The 18981-nt window shown below is 45.4% G+C and overlaps 1 protein-coding gene across 3 annotated transcripts in view; it reads left to right on the top strand.

Annotated features, from left to right (window-relative positions):
* LOC119383707 (calumenin-B-like) overlaps positions 1 to 18302 on the top strand; it is a 583129-nt gene extending 564827 nt beyond the window's left edge. For all 3 annotated transcript variants that reach the window (XM_049412630.1, XM_049412631.1, XM_049412629.1), the window contains exons 6-7: positions 10612 to 10814; positions 14971 to 18302. In XM_049412630.1, the coding sequence (XP_049268587.1) occupies positions 10612 to 10814; positions 14971 to 15075 (308 nt within the window). In that variant the 3' untranslated portion in view covers positions 15076 to 18302. The remainder of the gene's footprint in view (positions 1 to 10611; positions 10815 to 14970) is intronic.
* The last annotated feature ends 679 nt before the right edge of the window (positions 18303 to 18981 follow it).

The raw sequence follows: 18981 nt of genomic DNA, 5'->3' as shown, positions 1-18981 counted from the left end.
GAAGAGACCATGGAGGACATCGACAAGGACAAGGATGGCAAGATCTCCCTTGAGGAATACATCGGTATGTGCCTTCCATTTTGTATTTATTGCGATAGCATTATATGGACAGTCTCGGCTGGAAAATGTCCGTCCCCGTCGCCGTCATTCACCGTATATGTATAAGTGTGTATATATATAGAAAAGCCATAAAGAAAAATAATTCAGAAATTCTTTCCGACGCATGGAATCGAACGGGCGACCTCTCGCTTTGCAGCCCGCCGCGTTAGACGTTAGGCCACGACGGCACCGTCTTTCAGCCTGCTAACGGCGAGCTATTTATATACACCATGTACTTCAGCATGCTTTCTTAGTGGCCACATAGATGGCGCGACGTGCGCGCGTGTTGTAAAGCCCTTGATGTTGGAAAGTAGCGACGCTCCTTTATCCACGCCGGCTCATCCTCGCCGCGCCGTCAACCTCCTCTTTTTTCACCCTCTCTTTCGCGGAGCCGGCGCCTCCGCAACGCTGAATGGCTGCGACACGCGATAGCTCCCAGTCAGATGACCCTGACGTCACGAGAAGCGAGCGCAAGCAAACTTCGCGCGCTTTCAGCTGCTCACGCCCGCCATGAACCCTCCAGGCGTCAACCCTCCAGGCGTGTGTGTACGGGTGTGCGCAGGTGTATGCGTGTTTGTATGTGCGCATATGTGCGCCTGCGTTTGTATGTGCGTGTGCGCACGTGTTAACTGGTGAGTGCATGTGCGTGCGTTTGTGTATTCGCGGTGTTTGTGCGTGTACGCACGTATGTGTATGCCTGCGCCTGCGCGTGCGTGTCTGTACTCTGTATCGCTTGTGCATGCGCGTGCGTTTCTGTATCGCTGTGTATGTGCGTGTGTGTCTGTATCGCGTGTGTATGTATGTGCCTGCGTGTCAGTATCGCGTGCGTGTCTGCATCGCGTGCGTATGTATGTGCGTGTCTGCATAGCGTGTGTATGTATGTGCGTGCGTGTCTGCATTGCGTGTGTATGTATGAGCGTGCGTGTCTGTATCGCGTGTGTATGTATGTGCGTGCGTGTCGTATCGCGTGTGTATGTATGAGCGTGCGTGTCTGTATCGCGTGTGTATGTATGAGCGTGCGTGTCTGTATCGCGTGTGTATGTATGAGCGTGCGTGTCTTATCGCGTGTGTATGTATGTATGTGCGTGCGTGTCTGTATCGCGTGTGTATGTATGTATGTGCGTGCGTGCTGTATCGCGTGTGTATGTATGTATGAGCGAGCGTGTCTGTATCGCGTGTGTATGTATGTATGAGCGTGCGTGACGGTATCGCGTGTGTACGTATGAGCGTGCGTGTCTGTATCGCGTGGTATGTATGAGCGTGCGTGTCTGTATCGCGTGTGTATGTAGGTATGTTGCGTGCGTGTATGTATCGCGTGTGTATGTATGAGCGGCGTGTCCTGTATCGCGTGTGTATGTATGTATGTGCGTGCGTGTCTGTATCGCGTGTGTATGTATGAGCGTGCGTGTCTGTATCGCGTGTGTATGTATGTGCGTGCGTGTCTGTATCGCGTGTGTATGTATGAGCGTGCGTGTCTGTATCGCGTGTGTATGTATGAGCGTGCGTGTCTGTATCGCGTGTGTATGTATGAGCGTGCGTGTCTGTATCGCGTGTGTATGTATGTATGTATGTGCGTGCGTGTCTGTATCGCGTGTGTATGTATGTATGTGCGTGCGTGTCTGTATCGCGTGTGTATGTATGTATGAGCGAGCGTGTCTGTATCGCGTGTGTATGTATGTATGAGCGTGCGTGACGGTATCGCGTGTGTACGTATGTATGTGCGTGCGTGTCTATATGGCGTGTGTATGCGCATGTGTATGTAAGTGCGTGCGTGTCTGTTCGCATGTCCACGCACGTGTGTCTGTAACCGTGTGTACGCGCCTGTGTATGTATGTGCGTATCTATATCGCGTGCGTATGAGCGCGCGTGCCTATATCCCGTGCGTATGATCGTGTGTATCTATGTGTGTGCGTGTCTGTATCGCGTGTGTATGCATGTCCGTGTGTGTACGTATGTGCGTGTCTTTATCACGTGTGTATAAGCGTGTGTGCGTGCCTGCGTGCATGCATCGTGTGCGTGTGTGCGTGTCTGACAGCGGCATTGACACAAAAAGGCTTCGGGCTCACTCATTTGGCCCAATTTAAGTAAACCACCACATTCCTTCTTGGGTGCCTTCTTTTAGCTCATCAAGACCACAGTTATGAAGAAAATTCTCACCTATACTAATTATGCTGGTTACATTATATGCGTTAATACACCGCGTTAAGGACGGCCGAGGCGGCGACGGGAAGGTAAACCGCTCAGCCGCCAGTTGATATACTCATTTTTTTCGAAGCGCTTATTTGCATATACCGAAGCGTCTTTAAAAATATATTGTCACTTTGTTCTATCGGAAGCCCACTTTCGTCATGACTATTGCTTAAGAAACAGGTTCTCATTTGACGCTTCAAGGGGCCGATTAAACAAGCGCGCGCAGTGATTTTAATGCGGCTGCGGCGAGCCAGTGGAGGGTTCAGCGTGCCGTGCGCAGCGCGCCGGCCAGGGGAGGGGAGAAATCCGAGGAGAATTGAGGAGGAAAACGCGCGCGCGGAGGAGAGTGTCGCTACTTTCTAGATCAAGGGGCTTTAGCGTGTTGCGCGCTTTAAAGATAGTCGCCCCGCTACTGCGAATGCCGTTGCTCTTCGCTCTACAGGGCGTGGTCGCTTTCGTGCACTTATCTCGAGGAAAGAAGGGGCGGCCAGTGGGGTGCTTCGCTTCGCTCGCTGCAGCGGCCGCGTTTGCGAAAGGAGCGTGCTGTTCGAACAGAAATAAGTAACAACTGTGACAATTAGTTCGCGCTCGTCTTGTGTGTACCTGTTCGTTCGTTTCGTGCGTCCTGCTTTATGTTTGAGCAGTGTGCTTCAAGTGTCGAGCTGTGACGCATTAGTTCGCGCTCGTCCTGCGTGCGTTCTTTTCATGTGTCCTTTGGGCTCGATCGACGCGCTGGCAATTTCGAGCTGCTTTCCGTTCTTCGCGTTACATTACAATTTATTGCTATCGCATTCATTGCTTCGCCGTTGCGGCGAAACTGTGACTTCTTTTGATTTTCCAATTTTTAATTTATATTTCACTCTGGTAATCATTGCACCGCATAAACCTCTGTATTCGAGCAGTTCAACTCTTATTTAAGTCATTACTTACCCTTTCGCTGTCACTGACGTGCCGGTATGTTTTCGCATTACCCCCCCCCCCCACACACACACAGTGTCACTGACATACCGGCACACTCTCTATTGCGAGTTTGAAAATTAGTGCCAAAGTGCAAAGCTGGTGTGTTTTAGCGCGGTTCTACTGATTGCGCCATCTGTAAGCTCTTTCTAGAAGCACATATTTTCGCCCCTCGCTGTGTTGGTACGTGTATTGAGGAGTACGGAGGAATCGCGTCCACCCATCTTTGCTGGGGCATGGTCACACCGCTGGCACTACTCTCACGTGCTGAGCGACCATGCAACGCGTGCGCGGTTATAGATAGTACAAGTATTGATCTGCCATCTGCGGCGAGTTTGCAAGGTTGTTTTACAGCGAAAGCTGTTATGATGAGATCATTTCACCGGCCGTTTTTGGCGCCGTAGTTGTCCGCCGCCGCCGGTGTCCGTAACCAGTATCGCTCGAATAAGAAAAAAAAACGAAATAAGAAAATATTCCAGGATGGAACGAGGTTCGAACCTGGGCCCTCTGCGTGGGAGCCCAGTATTCAACCTCTGAGCCATGCTGGTGCTTGAAACTGCTTTGCGAAAAAGGTCATATACAGGCTTCATGTCGGGAAGGAACCACATTAACATTTGCAATATAGCGTGGTAGAAGAGTAAAATAAGCACCGAGCGTCGCACTACGCGAATTCTGTAACCAGGCGTCACACAATGCAAATTGCGCAACGAGTAGGTTGTTGAATGCTTCCAACCCATTACAAAGGACTCTGCCATAATTCTTCATCGTCATCAGGCACAGCATCAACAAAGTGCGCATAATGCCTTACATGCGTATAGCAGGTACCAACGCTCTCTGTAGAATGACGAAAAATGGCACAGTGCCTGCTGCCCTACTTCTAAAAATTACAATGATTTATAGCGTAGTGGGTTCCTCGCAAGTGCACTTGTATTGGTTGCCAAGGAAACTCATAAGCGCATGATCCACTTCCTCGGGGTCTCAGTAAAATTACACTGATTTATAGCGTAGTGGGTTCCTCGCGAGTGCACTTGCATGGTTGCCAAGGAAGCCCATAAGCGCATGATCCATTTCCTTGGGGTCTCAGTAAAGTTCTTCGCCCCCCCCCCCCCGTCTCTCTCCCACGTCAACGTATGTTATACAGCATGACGGGAGAGAGAAATAGCGACCGGGCGTCACCCAATGCAAATTACATAACTGGTGGTCGTTTAAAGCTTCCAACCCATTACAAAGGGCTGAGCCATATTCTTCATCGTCATCAGTCGTCGCGTCAGCAAAGTGCACATAATGCTTACAAACGTGTAGCTGGTGCCTCGCTTCTCCGCAGAATGACGAATAATGGCTTAGTAGGTGCTTCCCAACTTCACAAAAATTGTGATTTATGGCGTAGTGGGTACCTTTCTAGTGTACTTGTATTGTAGCCCCAAGAGAGCTTAACGGGCTCTAGAAACGCCGCTCTTCCAGCTTTCGCTGTGACTGTGCTGCGGTTTCAGCGCAGGCCTGGCGTTTTTTCCTTTTTCCTTTTTTTTTTATTCTGTTGGCGTGTCTGCTACAGCACGTCAAGTTCAGAGGCCCTCGCCATTACATTACTCAATGGCTGCTTTCACTCATTCGCTGCGGCCTTGCTTGCTGCTATAAGCAGCAAACGAGGTTGTATCTCCCTTTCCATTCCTAGGTCATCTTGACTTCACAACATACCATTTCTTTGCGTTTCAAGCTTCCCTGATATTCCGAAACCAAGCTGACACTGGGGGTGCATCACGGCCAGGAAAAACCGACAGTGAAAGGGTTAACATTCATGAACTGCACAACATTTGCAGCATCTTGTGCCCCCCCCCCCCCCCATGTCATTGGTAATAACACATAGCACATATCACTGGTAATAAGCTTCTTTCTGCCAACCTTGCTGTGTAAGGAGTGCACGCGCCATGAGCTATACTTTCTCATTTCTGTTAAATAAAAGTTCACTTGCCAGTTAGGGCTGTGCCGTTCTCTCCCATTCTTTCTTTTGTTTTGATTGTTTTTCGGTATGAGCCAAATATAAAAAATGTAAGGCAATTCCACGTTGAAGTTTGCACACTTGCTCACTCTGGCATCATTGATTTTGACAGCGCTTGCTTGGGACCATGAGTTTAACCTGTTATAGGTGTCATTATACCTATATGGTTAGGTAGTACACTTTGGACGGGAACAAAATTGAATAGGAAGGACACGACACTCGCTACACTCGCGACTGAATTTATTTCAGAAAAATACTTCAATATATATATTGTCACGTAGTCGTGACGTCGACGAAGAGACAGCAGTCAGCAGGTCCGAGGTGAAACTGTCTATTTGGCCAAACTTGTGGCGAAGAAACTGATAGTCAAACTACAGCAATACACTGATAGCGGCGGACAGAACGTTCGACCGTCGATCAACTGACAAGCGATCAAGCGCGTCGGCTTTTATACAGGCGGTATCGAACTTTCCAGCAATATCGCTGGTGGCGGCGTTATCTCTAGACAAAGCTGGAACATTCGCGTGCGGGGCGCAATCTTAACAAACCGATCTACTACGATCGCGACGCTTCTAGAACACTACTTCGCGGACAGCGTCGAGCGTTGATAACCGTCCCTGCCGGTCAAACCCGAATACATCAAAACAAGACAAGAAGTGGGCGTGGCAATATGCACCCAAGCACCCCCGAGTGACACAGCAATGAATCAACCCTCAATATAGTTAACCTGGATTACAAATGAATCAACCCTGTTATAGGTAACATGGATTACAAGTAGGGTGCGCGTATATTTGATATTTCGAAACTATTTTTCTAATAGTGTTTGCTATTCGCTTCGATTCGCACTGGAATTTATACTTTCGAACTATTCGAACTTCCAAAAACAAATACAGTCAACGTCCGATTGAAAGTGACCCCTTCAGGTTTTCAATATGCTTCACATCATTACACACTCTTGTATGCGGCAAACTGCCTTTCAAGCTCCGTTATCGTCGAACTTTGCCAAGAGAACAGTCATTGGAAGTGGTCCCTAGATTTTCAATATGCTTCACCTTATCACACCAGGTAGTGCGGCAAAGCTGCCTTCAAGCTCCGCTACGGTCGCAAATGTACTAACTCAAGAAAACGCTGGTTCCAACATGGAGATGAAAGATGTGGCAGAGGTGGGGGGCTCAATTAATGCTGTTTTGGACCTGAAATTTGGGCAGGAAGTCCGAAAAATCAGAAGCGGAAGTTTTTTAGCATCCAAAATTTCAGATGTTCTTAAATATCAACCTCTACGAGGCAGATTTGGAACTCCGGACTTGAAGGGAGCAGACCCTTGTCTGCCACATCAGTTGGGCTTCCACAGAAGTTGAAAGAGGAGGAGAGGCTGAGAAAATGGCATCTTTGCCTATCACGTGTAAAGTATTGTCGGCAACACTTTGGTTGCACCAAACCATGTACATAAATAGAATTCGGCCTCTACATTGCCTCATTCCTGAGAAGAGAACTATGAAACACCAACCTGCCAGTGCTTCATCAACCTACCGAAAAGAAACGCTTTCATGTTGCTATCTCATAAGAATATGCTTAGGAATCCTCTCTAACTTTTTTTTCTGCAATTTCGTTTGAAGTATTCGAAAAATATTCGATTCGATTCGCACTCACACTTCAATATTCGAATTCGCTTTGCACCCAAAATTTTGCTATTCGCACAGCTCTAATTACAAGGCATTCGAAGATAAGCAGATTGGATCTACCAAGTTTTCAAAACTTTCTTGCACAAAAGCTGCCCACACACACCCACACTTCTTCAAGTTGACGGGGACACTTCATGCAGTTTGGGCAAGAGGTGTTTAGAACAGAAACTGTAGCCCTCATTTCTTCTACCTGTAGTTAACATTTCATTTCTGCTTAGCAAAAGCAAATAGCAGTCGTGAAAGAATGCTTTCTAAGCTGATTAAGCATTCTTGCTTGGTGCCCTTTAAAGCAGCGCTTATCCGCAGAAAGATGAATAATGGCGTAGTGGGTGATGTCCTAGTTCACAAAAATTGTGGTTTATGGCGTAGTCAATACCTTGCGGAAAGCCAAAACTTCAAACACAGTTGGCTTGCCCCAACACAAAGCTGCACTCAGGATTCGCATTAGGCAGTATCGTAATCATAGGTGGTTTTTTTATGCTACTATTCAGTTTTTCTTCTTTCTCCCTGTTTTTCTGCCCCAGTCCTCCTACCGCCTTTTACTGGTCTCGGTTGTGGACACGTTCACATTTTCCCTGCTCTCTATAAAATCAAGTTTTTCATGGAGGCTACTGCCTGAACAAATATCCTGGTCAATATCTTCGATGCAACCTTTGCCGATAGCCCCTCACACGTGCAGAGGTAACTAAAAGCTCCAAATGCCTGATAATCGAAGGTTGTGTGTAGGGATGTACGAATAGTAAATTTCTGGTTCGAAGGGAATTCGAAGTGAATGGTGATTTAATCGAATAATTTTGAATCGAATAGGTTGAATAGTATATATCACATATTTTAAAGAAAAATGGGCATATTTGTCATGAACCAACTAACCTGCACAATATTTTTCAAAATTGGAACAAGTCATGTGCGAAGGTTCGAAGTGAAGTGGAAACAACTTTGAATAGTAGCGGGATTTGAATTTCAGTAGGATGCAAGTGATAACCGGTAAATACGTTACATTTGAAAAATGATTATACTTAGAGCATATAAGCCCATATAAGAAGCTTTTAAACTTAAGAAAGGATTAATCGATGCAAGTGTATTATATGTTCATTTATCCTTGAAGTAGGGCTTTGTGGCAGTGCAGACTTTTTTTTTTTTGATAGGTGTTTTCCTGGCATAGCACCCCTCCACTGCAGTGAAACCACCTTTACAGGGGGTTACATGCGGTGTAATATACTCTGTTTCACAAGCTGTTGGCAGTGCAGCCAATGGTCGAGCTCTCTCGTCCAATCAGGGCTGTAGGGGCACAGGAAATAGTCCCTGAAATATTTTAGCAATCCAGTTCTATTTCGCAAGCTACACCCACATAAATTGAAAATATTGTTAGGATTCACTTTTCAAAGCATGCAGAGTGTTTTTATCATTAGTGGAATTAAAAGGGAAAGCCCGCATGGACGCATCTCTGCGGAGGCTTGCTGTGAGGTGGTGATGCGCCGCCTTTCGGAATCATGGTGTCGCCCGAGTTGGTTGTGTCTGTGCAAGATGCCTCTCAAGCAGTGCGACCAGCGAGCCATCCTTCGAATGTGCGCGGTTTTCCTAAGCTGGCGAAGCAGATAGCTTTAAATGTTTTTGAAGGGCTTCGCGTCGAGTGCGGGGACAGTGAAAGTGTGGATGCACTTATCAAGAGAACTGAGAAACTGACCCAGGTGAGCGAGCGAACGAACGCTGTATCGGTGGAAAAGGGAGATGAAAGAGGCCGGCGAAGTCCTACCACCGAAGAAGCGTTCTTGTGGGAAAGGCCATGATCGGAAAAAAAGCTGTACAATTTTGACCTCAGCGTCTTGCGAAGAGTGGTGCACGGCTTTTTGAGAAAGGCGAAATTCCAACTATCGCCAAAGTGGTGCAGCGTTTCAAAGAAGACGATACGCTACCGACCGTGTCCACGACGACGATGCAGAGGATGCTGAAAAAGCTTGGCTTCAGGTACTGTACAAGAAACGCTCTCGGAACGCCCTTCTCATAGAAGCGACGCACCTTGTCCAGAGTCTCCGCCAGTACCTGTGCCAAATAGCGGAGCTGCGACGTCAGGGTAGGGCAATTTTTTTCACCGACGAAATGTGGGTCAACGCTGGTCATACGCGTAGTCGGGTGTGGATAGACGGCACTGTCCAGTCTACGTACGAAGCCCGTCGATCTGGTTTGTCGACTGGTCTTCGAAACCCCAGTGGCAAAGGAGGTAGACTGATTGTCACGCACTGCGGTAGCGAACATGGTTTCGTTGAAGGCGCAGCGGAAGTCTTCCAAGCGAAAAAAAGCTCAGGCGACTGCCACGAGGAAATGAACGGGGACCACAACGAAAAGTGGTTCTCCCAGAAGCTGCTTCCACTACTACCACCTGGCAGTGTTATAGTCATGGATAACGCACCTTATCATTCTGTGAAGCAGGAAAAAGTGCCGCGTATGAGTAGCCTAAAAAAGGACATACAGGCCTGGCTTTCCGAAAAAGGTGTTCCGTGGAGCAGCGACATGGTGAAGGCGGAGCTCATGAAGCTTGTCGACAACGTACACGCAAGCGGGGACCGATACCGTGTGGACTGCATCGCTGAGGCTGCTGGTCACCTCGTTGTGCGCCTACCTCCCTACCACTGCCAGCTTAACCCCATAGAGCTTGTTTGGAGTGACGTGAAGGGCTTCGTAGCAGTGGCAAACAAGACGTTTAAGCTTCAAGACGTTCACACTCTACTATGGCAAGGAATTAAGCAAGTAACCGCTGAGAAGTGGAAGAGATATGTGGAGCATGTTATCGCTCAGGAAGATGTAATGAGAAAACTGGACCACTTCATCGATGATGTTGTTGACACTAATGCAGCTGTCGTAATCACCCTGGAGGACGAAACAATGAGCAGTTCAGATTTAAGTTGTGATGAGGACCATGACATGTGAGCTCTTGTAACAAGCTCACGTCTATCATTACATGTGTGCGTAGAGGTCAGGATCATTGAGTACTGTCGTAGTGAGAGTAGCCAAAATGAAAACACAGAACTGTCTGCTATTATGACAAGGAATCAAGCAAGTCACACTGAGAAGTGAAAATAAAGCTTCAGATTGATTGATTCAATCATTCGTTCATTAAGTGATTCAGTGACTGAAGTAAATATTCTTATACACGGTGCATAAACAATTAAAAAAACTCTAACGCCCCAAGAACTCATATGAACCGGGTGACGATAAATAGAAAAGGTTGGGCCAGTTTCATTGCAACGCTGGTCGTCCCGTCCGTAAATAAGCAAAACAGATCAAAACAGATCAAAAAGGTACCAAGCGCCATCTGCTACAAAAATTAAAAGATAGTTATTATAGTACACCTACTTCCATACAGACGGGGCCACCGGTCGAATTAACGGACGCGACATCCGTGTAGGAACACACTTATGAAGTGCACTCTGTCATGATTGGCTGAGAGCGCCCGTACCTTCCACAACGCTGCCAACAGCTTGTGAAACGGAGTATATATGCTTATTCGTTCATTTCAAATACTTCGAAATTTCCACTAACTTAAATTCGAGTCGAAGCGAATTCGAATATACTGTAATATTTGTTCGAATATGCAAAGTGCTCGAATATTCGCACATGCCTAGTAGTGTGGCTTGATTTCCATCGTTTTGAAGGGCCGTTACCTTGATGTGCTCTTTGCATGCTCTGCAGGTGACATGTACGAGGGTGCAGCCGAGGGCGAGGTGGAGCCGGACTGGGTTCAGAACGAGAAGGAGCAGTTCAAGAACTTTCGCGACAAGGACAAGGACGGGTTCATGGGACCCGACGAGGTGCGCGACTGGGTCATGCCAGTCGACTACGATCACAGCGTATCCGAGGCACGCCACTTGATACACGAGGCCGACAAGGACCACGTGAGTAGTGCAGGCATTGTCTTGTGCTTCCCAGACTGGTTGAATAGCCTGAATTGGCTCCAGGATTGGCATTGTTGGTGGATATTGCCATTGCTGGGCACTATGATCATCATTGCTGTTCGTGCGTGTGGCTTGCAGTTGACGAGATATGGGCCATGGACAGGACGGGCCATTGCTAGAGAAGTCATTATAGCTCGTCCTTTGTCATCAGCAGAAATTTTTTCCTATTTTACACCTTAGTTATACAGTATTTTCACTGCCCTTCAAGTTCACTTAAGGTGTTTTCTGAGTGGGTGTATAATAATACCTGGGCTTTCATGTGCCGGAAATCCCGAGCCCTCCACTACAGCGTGTGTAGTGGAGGGCTCAGGATAATTTTGACCATGTGGGTTTCTTTAACGTGCACTAACATTGCACTACACACAGGCCTCTTGCGTTTTGCCTCCATCAAAATGTGACTGCTGCAGCCGGAATGAAACCCATCCGTGTCTTATGGGCGAGCGGCTGAGCACTGTAAACACTATACCACCACAGCGTACTCCGAGTTGGTTTGATCAGTTTCACGAGCTATTTTGAATTTCCCACTTACTGTGATGTCATGATTCTAAAGAAATAAAGTCTATTCTATTAAAAACTAACATTCTAAAGCAATTTAAGATCCCAGGTGAAAATATTGCAACTGGAAACAACTGGCCCCAACTGGGACCAGTTCAACTGGTTTATGGTCAAATTCCCAGTTGGGACCCACTGGGGTCGATTTCCCAACTGGGACCCACTGGCAACTGGTCCCAACTGGGAATTTGACCATAAACCACTTGACCTGGTCCCAGTTGGCACCCACTGACAACTGGTCCCCACTGGGAATCCTGCCATAAACCTCTTGATCTGGTCCCAGTTATTTCCAATTGTCACTGGGTCGCAGCGGGGGCCAGTGGCTCTTACTGAGATCTCTATAAGAGCCAGTTGCCCGTTGCAAATGGTGTCCCATTAGGAACTACTGTCTGAAGCTGCTCCCATTAAAAATTAAACCTGATGTGGCTATTTAATTCCTGGGGCTCCAGTGCAAGATAAAAAAAAAAAACAACCTTGGATACTCCATCAAATGTTTATTTTACAAACATTACACAGCGCTCAATTTTTTTAGTGTTTGGCGGCAATCCTGAATTTTTTCCGTGAGATTCACGTACCCGTGACCAATGGGAGAGCGTTGCTGCAAAATAAGAGGTAACATATGTTACATGCATGTCTCAGAATAGCCATATCAATTTATTATACACAGCAGACCAGACTTCTAAAAATTCACACTACGAACACTATTCCAGAGATCATGCCGGATTTAATCCGTTTTTTTTTTTAAGTCGCTTACCTCAGCGCCAAAAACATAAGAACTACGGGCAGTAAGGGGATCGAAAGCATCTTTGTTTCCACTCGAATGTATGTATCTACAGATGCAACAGGTTCGGGAATATCTATTTGCAGTGCTAAATACGGGCCCCTTTTTGCGCTTTCTTTAAAAGTCGCGGACGGAGCTACAAATTTGCACGAGTATACTTTATAGTTATTTAGCATGCCGTTCAAAATACTATTGCACGGCACTCGTTTTCTGTGATGCTCCAAAACAAATGGCAGAAAATTAGCAAGCACTCCGCACAAACCCCTAAGCAAACATATTACAGAACAGTGCCGAAAGAACTTGTTTACAATGCGGTGTTCCATCGTCTGAACACTCAAAACACTTTGCATTGCATTATATCAAGATGTTCTCTAGGATATTGAATAACTAGCACTCGAAGCATAAGTGATATATAGTTACCTTCAAACGGCTGCATCGCCGACAAGGCGCAGGCTTGCACAGCATTCCGCACACAATGGATCCACATATCCGTGTTGTCACAGGAAAAAACACTTGTCCGGCGTTCACCCATAAAGACTTCTAGAGATGAAACTGTCGGACACTAATTCGACAAAATCTAAATTACGCACGCCATGACTGCACGTTCCTTTTAAAAAACAGCACAACTAAGCACCGCTTCCACGGACCACCACCACAGAACACTTCCACCACTCGGGTCGGCAGCTAGCCCTCGTACACATGTGGTGTACGAAACTAGTATGGCTGTGTTTCTAAATTTTCTGCCTTTATTATCGAGCTTCTTTTTTCCAATAAATAGTGCGGAACTGGCATGAAATAATTCTTTTCAGTTTATTTTATGCGTAATCTTTATGTTTCATTACTTTACTGCTTCATTTGTTTGAGAGTATGAGATACGAAACTGATGTGACGGCTGTCGAGGCATTTGGGGAGAGAGCAGAGAGAGTGTGGCGTTCGTTTGTGTCGGCAGCATCGTAGACTCGTAGAAGCATGTCGGCGGCAGTCTCGCAAGTGGTAGCTCTCGGCTCTCTTCGATTTTTTTTTTTTTTTGTCGTACGTACGGAAGTAATCGCTGTGCTGCACACAAGCCAATCGAGCAGGCATGCTCTCAGTGAGACAACGGCAGCATAAACACCCCGACGTCAATCGGGCCCGCTTCGCCTGCGGGTATCCGCGATGGACGTAAAAAGATTGACAACAGCTGATGACAGCAGTACTGATGCTAAAGAAAGCGTACGTTTGAGTGCACTGTGTTGTGCATTTGCTCGGAATAATCGACGATAATACACGATTTTAAAAAATACATATCAGGTCAGGTAAGACTGTTTATATTATTGTAATGGGGTACAACGCGAAGAGGAGGATGACGTCTAAACAAGAGAAGATAATTCATTCGCAAACCATGAGACGCTATTTTCTTATTCTCTCATCGTCCTATCATCTGTGTTCATAACGGCCCCTTACAATACTAGGCCAGTGATCAGGTACCCTTCTGTGAGTATGACACAAAAAACTCTTGGATAAAACCCATTCGCTCAAGTCCAGCAATGCTACGTCGTATACATTCGAGTTCAATTTTTTTTTTCGTTCACTGTGAAGAATCGTACAACCAGAGTAACTGGTCGCACTTCGAGTTAGCGTACAATTGGGACCATTTGCTTCCAATATAACTGGATATAGTTTCCAACTGGGACCAGCTGCCTCCAGTTCAACTGGTCATGGTTCCCGTTGGTGGCCAGTTGAGTTGTAACTGGGACCAGCTGCTAACTGGAACCAGTTGCAATTGGAATCAACTGGAACCAGTTGAGTTGTAACTGGGACCAGCTGCTAACTGGAACCAGTTGCAAATGGAATCAACTGTGACCAGTTGGTTTCCAACTGGGGCCAGTTGGCCCGCAACTGGGACCATTTGATCCCAGTTAACACCAGTTGAAACCAGTTGGATTCCCACTTACGCATTTTCACCTGGGATGTTGACAAAAACATTTGTGTAGCATAGCTTTTTATCTTTATCTTTGCCAATGTTATTTTCATAGCGTTGCCCACTTTGCTTGTTACTTGCCTTTGTGACTCAGCGACGTTAGCATACCACTGCTAAACAGCCGCAGCTGTTTAGCAGTGGTTAGCAGTGGTATGAAATGCAGAACGTGAAAGCACTTGCGTACGACACTAGAAGTGCACATAAGACAAGCACGTGATCAATATTTATATTTAGAACCCCTTATTACGACATTTCTTGCAGCCTGTATGTTGCTTCGGGACATCAAAACCCCTTAGGTATTACCTTATTTCTTGCCTGTTTCTGATTCTACAGAATTCAAGGTGTTACTAGTGTTCCTTTTTGAACGAGGTCAATATCAATGAACAGACAGGAACAAGCGCCTCACCCTGTCTGCCCTTCAGTTTTGCTCTTATTCAAGAAATCATGCTGTTGTCATTTGAAGCATGACCAATCGTGTTTATTTTAGCGGCTGAGGCGTTACATTGCCATGGATAAATGAGCAGGTTTGATTTATAGGGCAGCTGCATTTTAACAGTGCCTAAATGTGAAAACACCTATGTACTTAGACTTAAGTCACGTGTATGTTAAACAACCCTATGTTGTCAAAACAAATCTGGAGTCTCTTACATTATGGCAGGCCTCATGATTGTATCCCAGCTTGCCGCGTGAAAGCCCCAGAAGTCAGTTTTTTAGAATTATCTTCAACCATGTTCTTCCATCTTGTCTTTTCCCACACTGTCTCGCATTTTTGTCACGTGGTCACTCCGTCGTTCTCCTTTCAGGACGGCAAGCTCACCAGGGACGAGATCATCGACAAGTACGACGTCTTTGTGGGAAGCCAGGCGACGGACTACGGCGAGGCACTAACCCGGCACGACGAGTTCTGAGTGGCTAGAACAAACTCTTGCGTCGCTTTCTCGGCAGTTCCTGCGCTTTGCTGAGTGCGCGGGCGCCGCCTCTACGTGTCGGGCTGCATCGACCGTTACGTCCGCCATTCAGCCTCCGCATTGTTTGTGTTTGCTCGTTGCCTGTTGACTTTAACTGTGCTGCCACATCCACTCATTATCTCGACCTCGTCTCTTGTTCCCAGTGACATTTCGTTCTTTCACCGCGCGCTTTCTCATCTTTTTTTTGCCTTGTGAATACACATACTAGTTCTGGTTGTAGCCGTGTCGGTTTCATGCGGTGGTTGTTTTGCCGACATAAAAAGAAACTGATTCGTGCCTAACGGGAAAACTGCAGTGTTCTGGAATTGTCAAATGCAGAATGTATTTTCCTCTATATGCAAAGGTTGTGTCAGTTGTGAGTTTAATCGAACTCCAGCAGTTCAACAGTTGCACACGGAAGGGTTTCAGGCCGTATAAGGAAATGCACTAGGAAGGCTGAACTAGACAATAATGCTCGTACCGGCAGAAAATTTAAGAAAAACGGTCACATAGGTGTTCTACTGTTTTGTCCGAATTATCGCACCAAAATTTTAGGGGACTGCTCCAGATTTTTTCTTTATTTGCATAGATGGTACTACCTAAAGTTCTAGCTCTACTGGTTTGACAGTCAGCCGAACTTCTACATTGGTTGATTGAATCCCTGTCACACTTTTTTATGGTGTTTTCGTGCGCCAATTGTTTTGCACGAAATGAAATTTGGTGACGTGCGAGGTTGCAGTTGGTACACTGTCGTATACATCGCATATTCACGGGATGTGCCTTTGCATGAATTATCAAATTATAGACCCAGTGCCTTTGTTTTCATCTGAAACTGCACTTTATTTTTCTTTTTGTCCAGTTCTGTTGCCGGTAATTAGGCTGACACTAGTACGCTACACTTTTCTGAACGTGTACTGTGACGAGCAATTGTTGAAAAGACCAAAATGTCTGCCGCGCTAGATTGACCGGTAATGAATGTAATTATCTAGGGTTAGGTGGTATTGTGCTCTTCAACATAATTTGTGTTTTTGCAGAAACATCATATTGATTGAGAACATTGAACAAAAAAAAAAATGCACTGGCAGAGTTTTACAAACTGCTTTGAATTCATGATTTGGATGTCGGGCAGTTTCCATAGAAAAATCAAAAAGTATGGTATGTTATGCATGAATGGGAACAAACTAAGAGCTTTATTCCGATAATATATCATAACCGATTCTTCTAAGGTAACATATCTGTGTATACGTATTCGCATTTGCGACTCTCTGCTTTGCAGATGGGGCTGCGCCTTTGCCTATTTTTGGCGGCATTTTATTTGTGTCAGTGACACCGTCCCAAAGATATACGTAGATCATTATTTCAGACGTCTTTCTCGCGATGAAGAGATGGTACTCTCATATGGGTTTGGTGAGAACAAACTTTCGCGTGAATGCGCATGGATGGAAAGCCCTGTTTGTGTAATTTTCTTTTTTGAACCTTTAATTTAACAGTTATGCATTTCTTTTATGCCAGAAAGTGCAGTGGCTACTCAAGATGCATTTGCTGAAGCGTAGGACAAAACAAAAAGAGTTGTGCTTTTACTCCACTCTTTTTTTTAATCCCTTTTTGCTCTTCGCTATTTTTATTTTCTCTTCAGGCCAGCTGTGCAGGTTGATAGCAGTTAAGGTCATTTGAAATTTTGGTGTTGTAGTTGTGTTCTCTCTCGCAAATGTTGCCAGGTAGATCGAGGTGTATTCTCTTGAAATTTCGCTGCTGCGTAGGAAATTCAGCTTGTACTAGGAGTGACCACAGTAACTAAAGCTTGCGCATATTGCGTCTTTTTCCAAAATTCACTTTTTTTTCAAGTGTCATGTTACTTTTCATTCTTTTTGTGCATAACTTTCAACACGCTGCATGTAACAGACACAACTACTATTCTTGTTCAAACAGCTGTCGGGATTTTTTATTGCACCTAGTCATTATACTCTTTCCTCTCTCGCAGCCTAGCACTCATTGATCAAAGTGCATGTCTTGCCAGCAACTTGTGGTTTATATATAGACCAATCGGCATAGCATATGGTCAGAGCTGAACCACGATGGTTTTTAACGAGACTGTACTGTGGATCCAGTCATGGTTTCATTTCAATTGTGCTCCTATACATCACACTTCCAGACTTAATTGTGTTGTAGTATTCTGGAACCCGGTTAGCGTTATCTTTTGTAGTTCATTTTATTTTGAGACCTGTTTATTGGCTTATTGTCCACAAGCTCCCAATTACACTTTTGCGAGCAGCGTAATTTGTTAGGAGCAAAAAAAATGTAAAGTTGTGTAGTGAGAAAACAAAAGCCAGCAACATATTATATTGGTTGATTGCCTAGGTATGAAATGTTTCTTTAATACAAGCATAGATACGTGCAATGCTCACGTTTTTGGAATTGTGCGTAAACTGGAATTCAGTTAAAGAAAGATGTCATTCTAACTGAGAAGTTGTGATTCCGTACGCAAGTCTGACTGCATTGAAAACATTAACACGTTAGCTGGTAGCCAAAGAAATGGAGACGTTAATGTCAAAGACAAATATGTGGTGTCCACTGGCTCAGTGTTAAGTTCTGCAACTTTCAAGTTAAGGGGTTCACTACTCAGTAATCTACTGATAACACTCGTGCAGCATGTTTTTTGTGTAACAAACTGTCGCAAGAAAAGCCGACAGCGTGCTTTAAGTGCAGTATTAATGAATACGAAGCAACTTTGAATTTCATGCTTGCTGCACGTACCTCGCCAATCATTTGAGTTCAGGATACATTGCAGCTAGGCTGCTCACAGATTTACCTACCTAGCTTGATTGCGTGTCGTCTTTCTTTTCATAATTGTTCTCTCTATTTTCTTTATCTTTGTGGCCAGTGCTTATGCAAAACTTCTCGACCTCTGCATAATAGCAGCGTGCTTCCAGCCTGCAGACATAGTATAATCCAAAGACGGCTGCGTAGCCACGTGCCAAAGCTGCCGTGTCTGTGTGCCTGTAATAGTAGTTCTTCGCAACGTCAGTTCCACGTCGTCTGCAGCTTGTGGAGTGGAGATCTGTTGTGTTGGGAGGGAAAGGCTCTCTTTTGCAACATTTTGTAAAAAAAAAGAACACACGAAACAAGACAAAGAAATGCTGACACAATCTCGTATGACATGATTTCAATAAAGACTTTCTATGAAAGCACCAGCGAGTGGTGATTCTGCATGGTGGCACTTTAGTAACAGTACAAGATAGTTATCCTTGGTTTGAAATATGGGGCAATGATAGTGGTCTGTTGTAACAGAAAATCTTGGGTAAGGTAAGATTACCTGGTATCTCACCATAGCTTGCACTGCGTATACTGAAAGTTTCTGAATACGGTTCAGTATTGTTGCTTGAAACAAACTTGTGGTTTGAATTACCTAGAAGAAGTGAGCCGCACAACAGACCTATACATTCTGAGCTCAATAATCAGACATGGACGCATGTAACAAAGCAAAATGGAACTTTCTTTGGTGAAGGCAGCATGTATGTAACAAAAATACATTCCTTCAAAGAGTATCAGTTGTAACCAAGGTAACAAGACTTGACTATAATGAATGTTCTTGTGAGTATATATACACTATGGTAGTAATTCACAGGTTGTTGAGTACAGCCTTGTGAGAATGATCTAGCTAGATCCAGTAAAGAGCCCTTGCAAGTTTAAAAGTGAGTGCATGCAAGCCAGTTGATACGTATCCAGCTCGAACAGCGCGAAGTAGATACGGGCAAGCTTGTTGCATACCAATGTGGGTGGACTAATGCTCTGTTCGTTTAGCATTAGGTTCACAAAGTCCAACTCAACACAGAAATGGGGGCTTTTTGGGGTGACAATCAGCATTAC

The sequence above is a fragment of the Rhipicephalus sanguineus genome, chromosome 2, assembly GCF_013339695.2.
Source record: "Rhipicephalus sanguineus isolate Rsan-2018 chromosome 2, BIME_Rsan_1.4, whole genome shotgun sequence".
Taxonomy (NCBI): Eukaryota; Metazoa; Arthropoda; class Arachnida; order Ixodida; family Ixodidae; genus Rhipicephalus; species Rhipicephalus sanguineus.
This window is presented reverse-complemented; position numbering and strand designations above follow the sequence as displayed.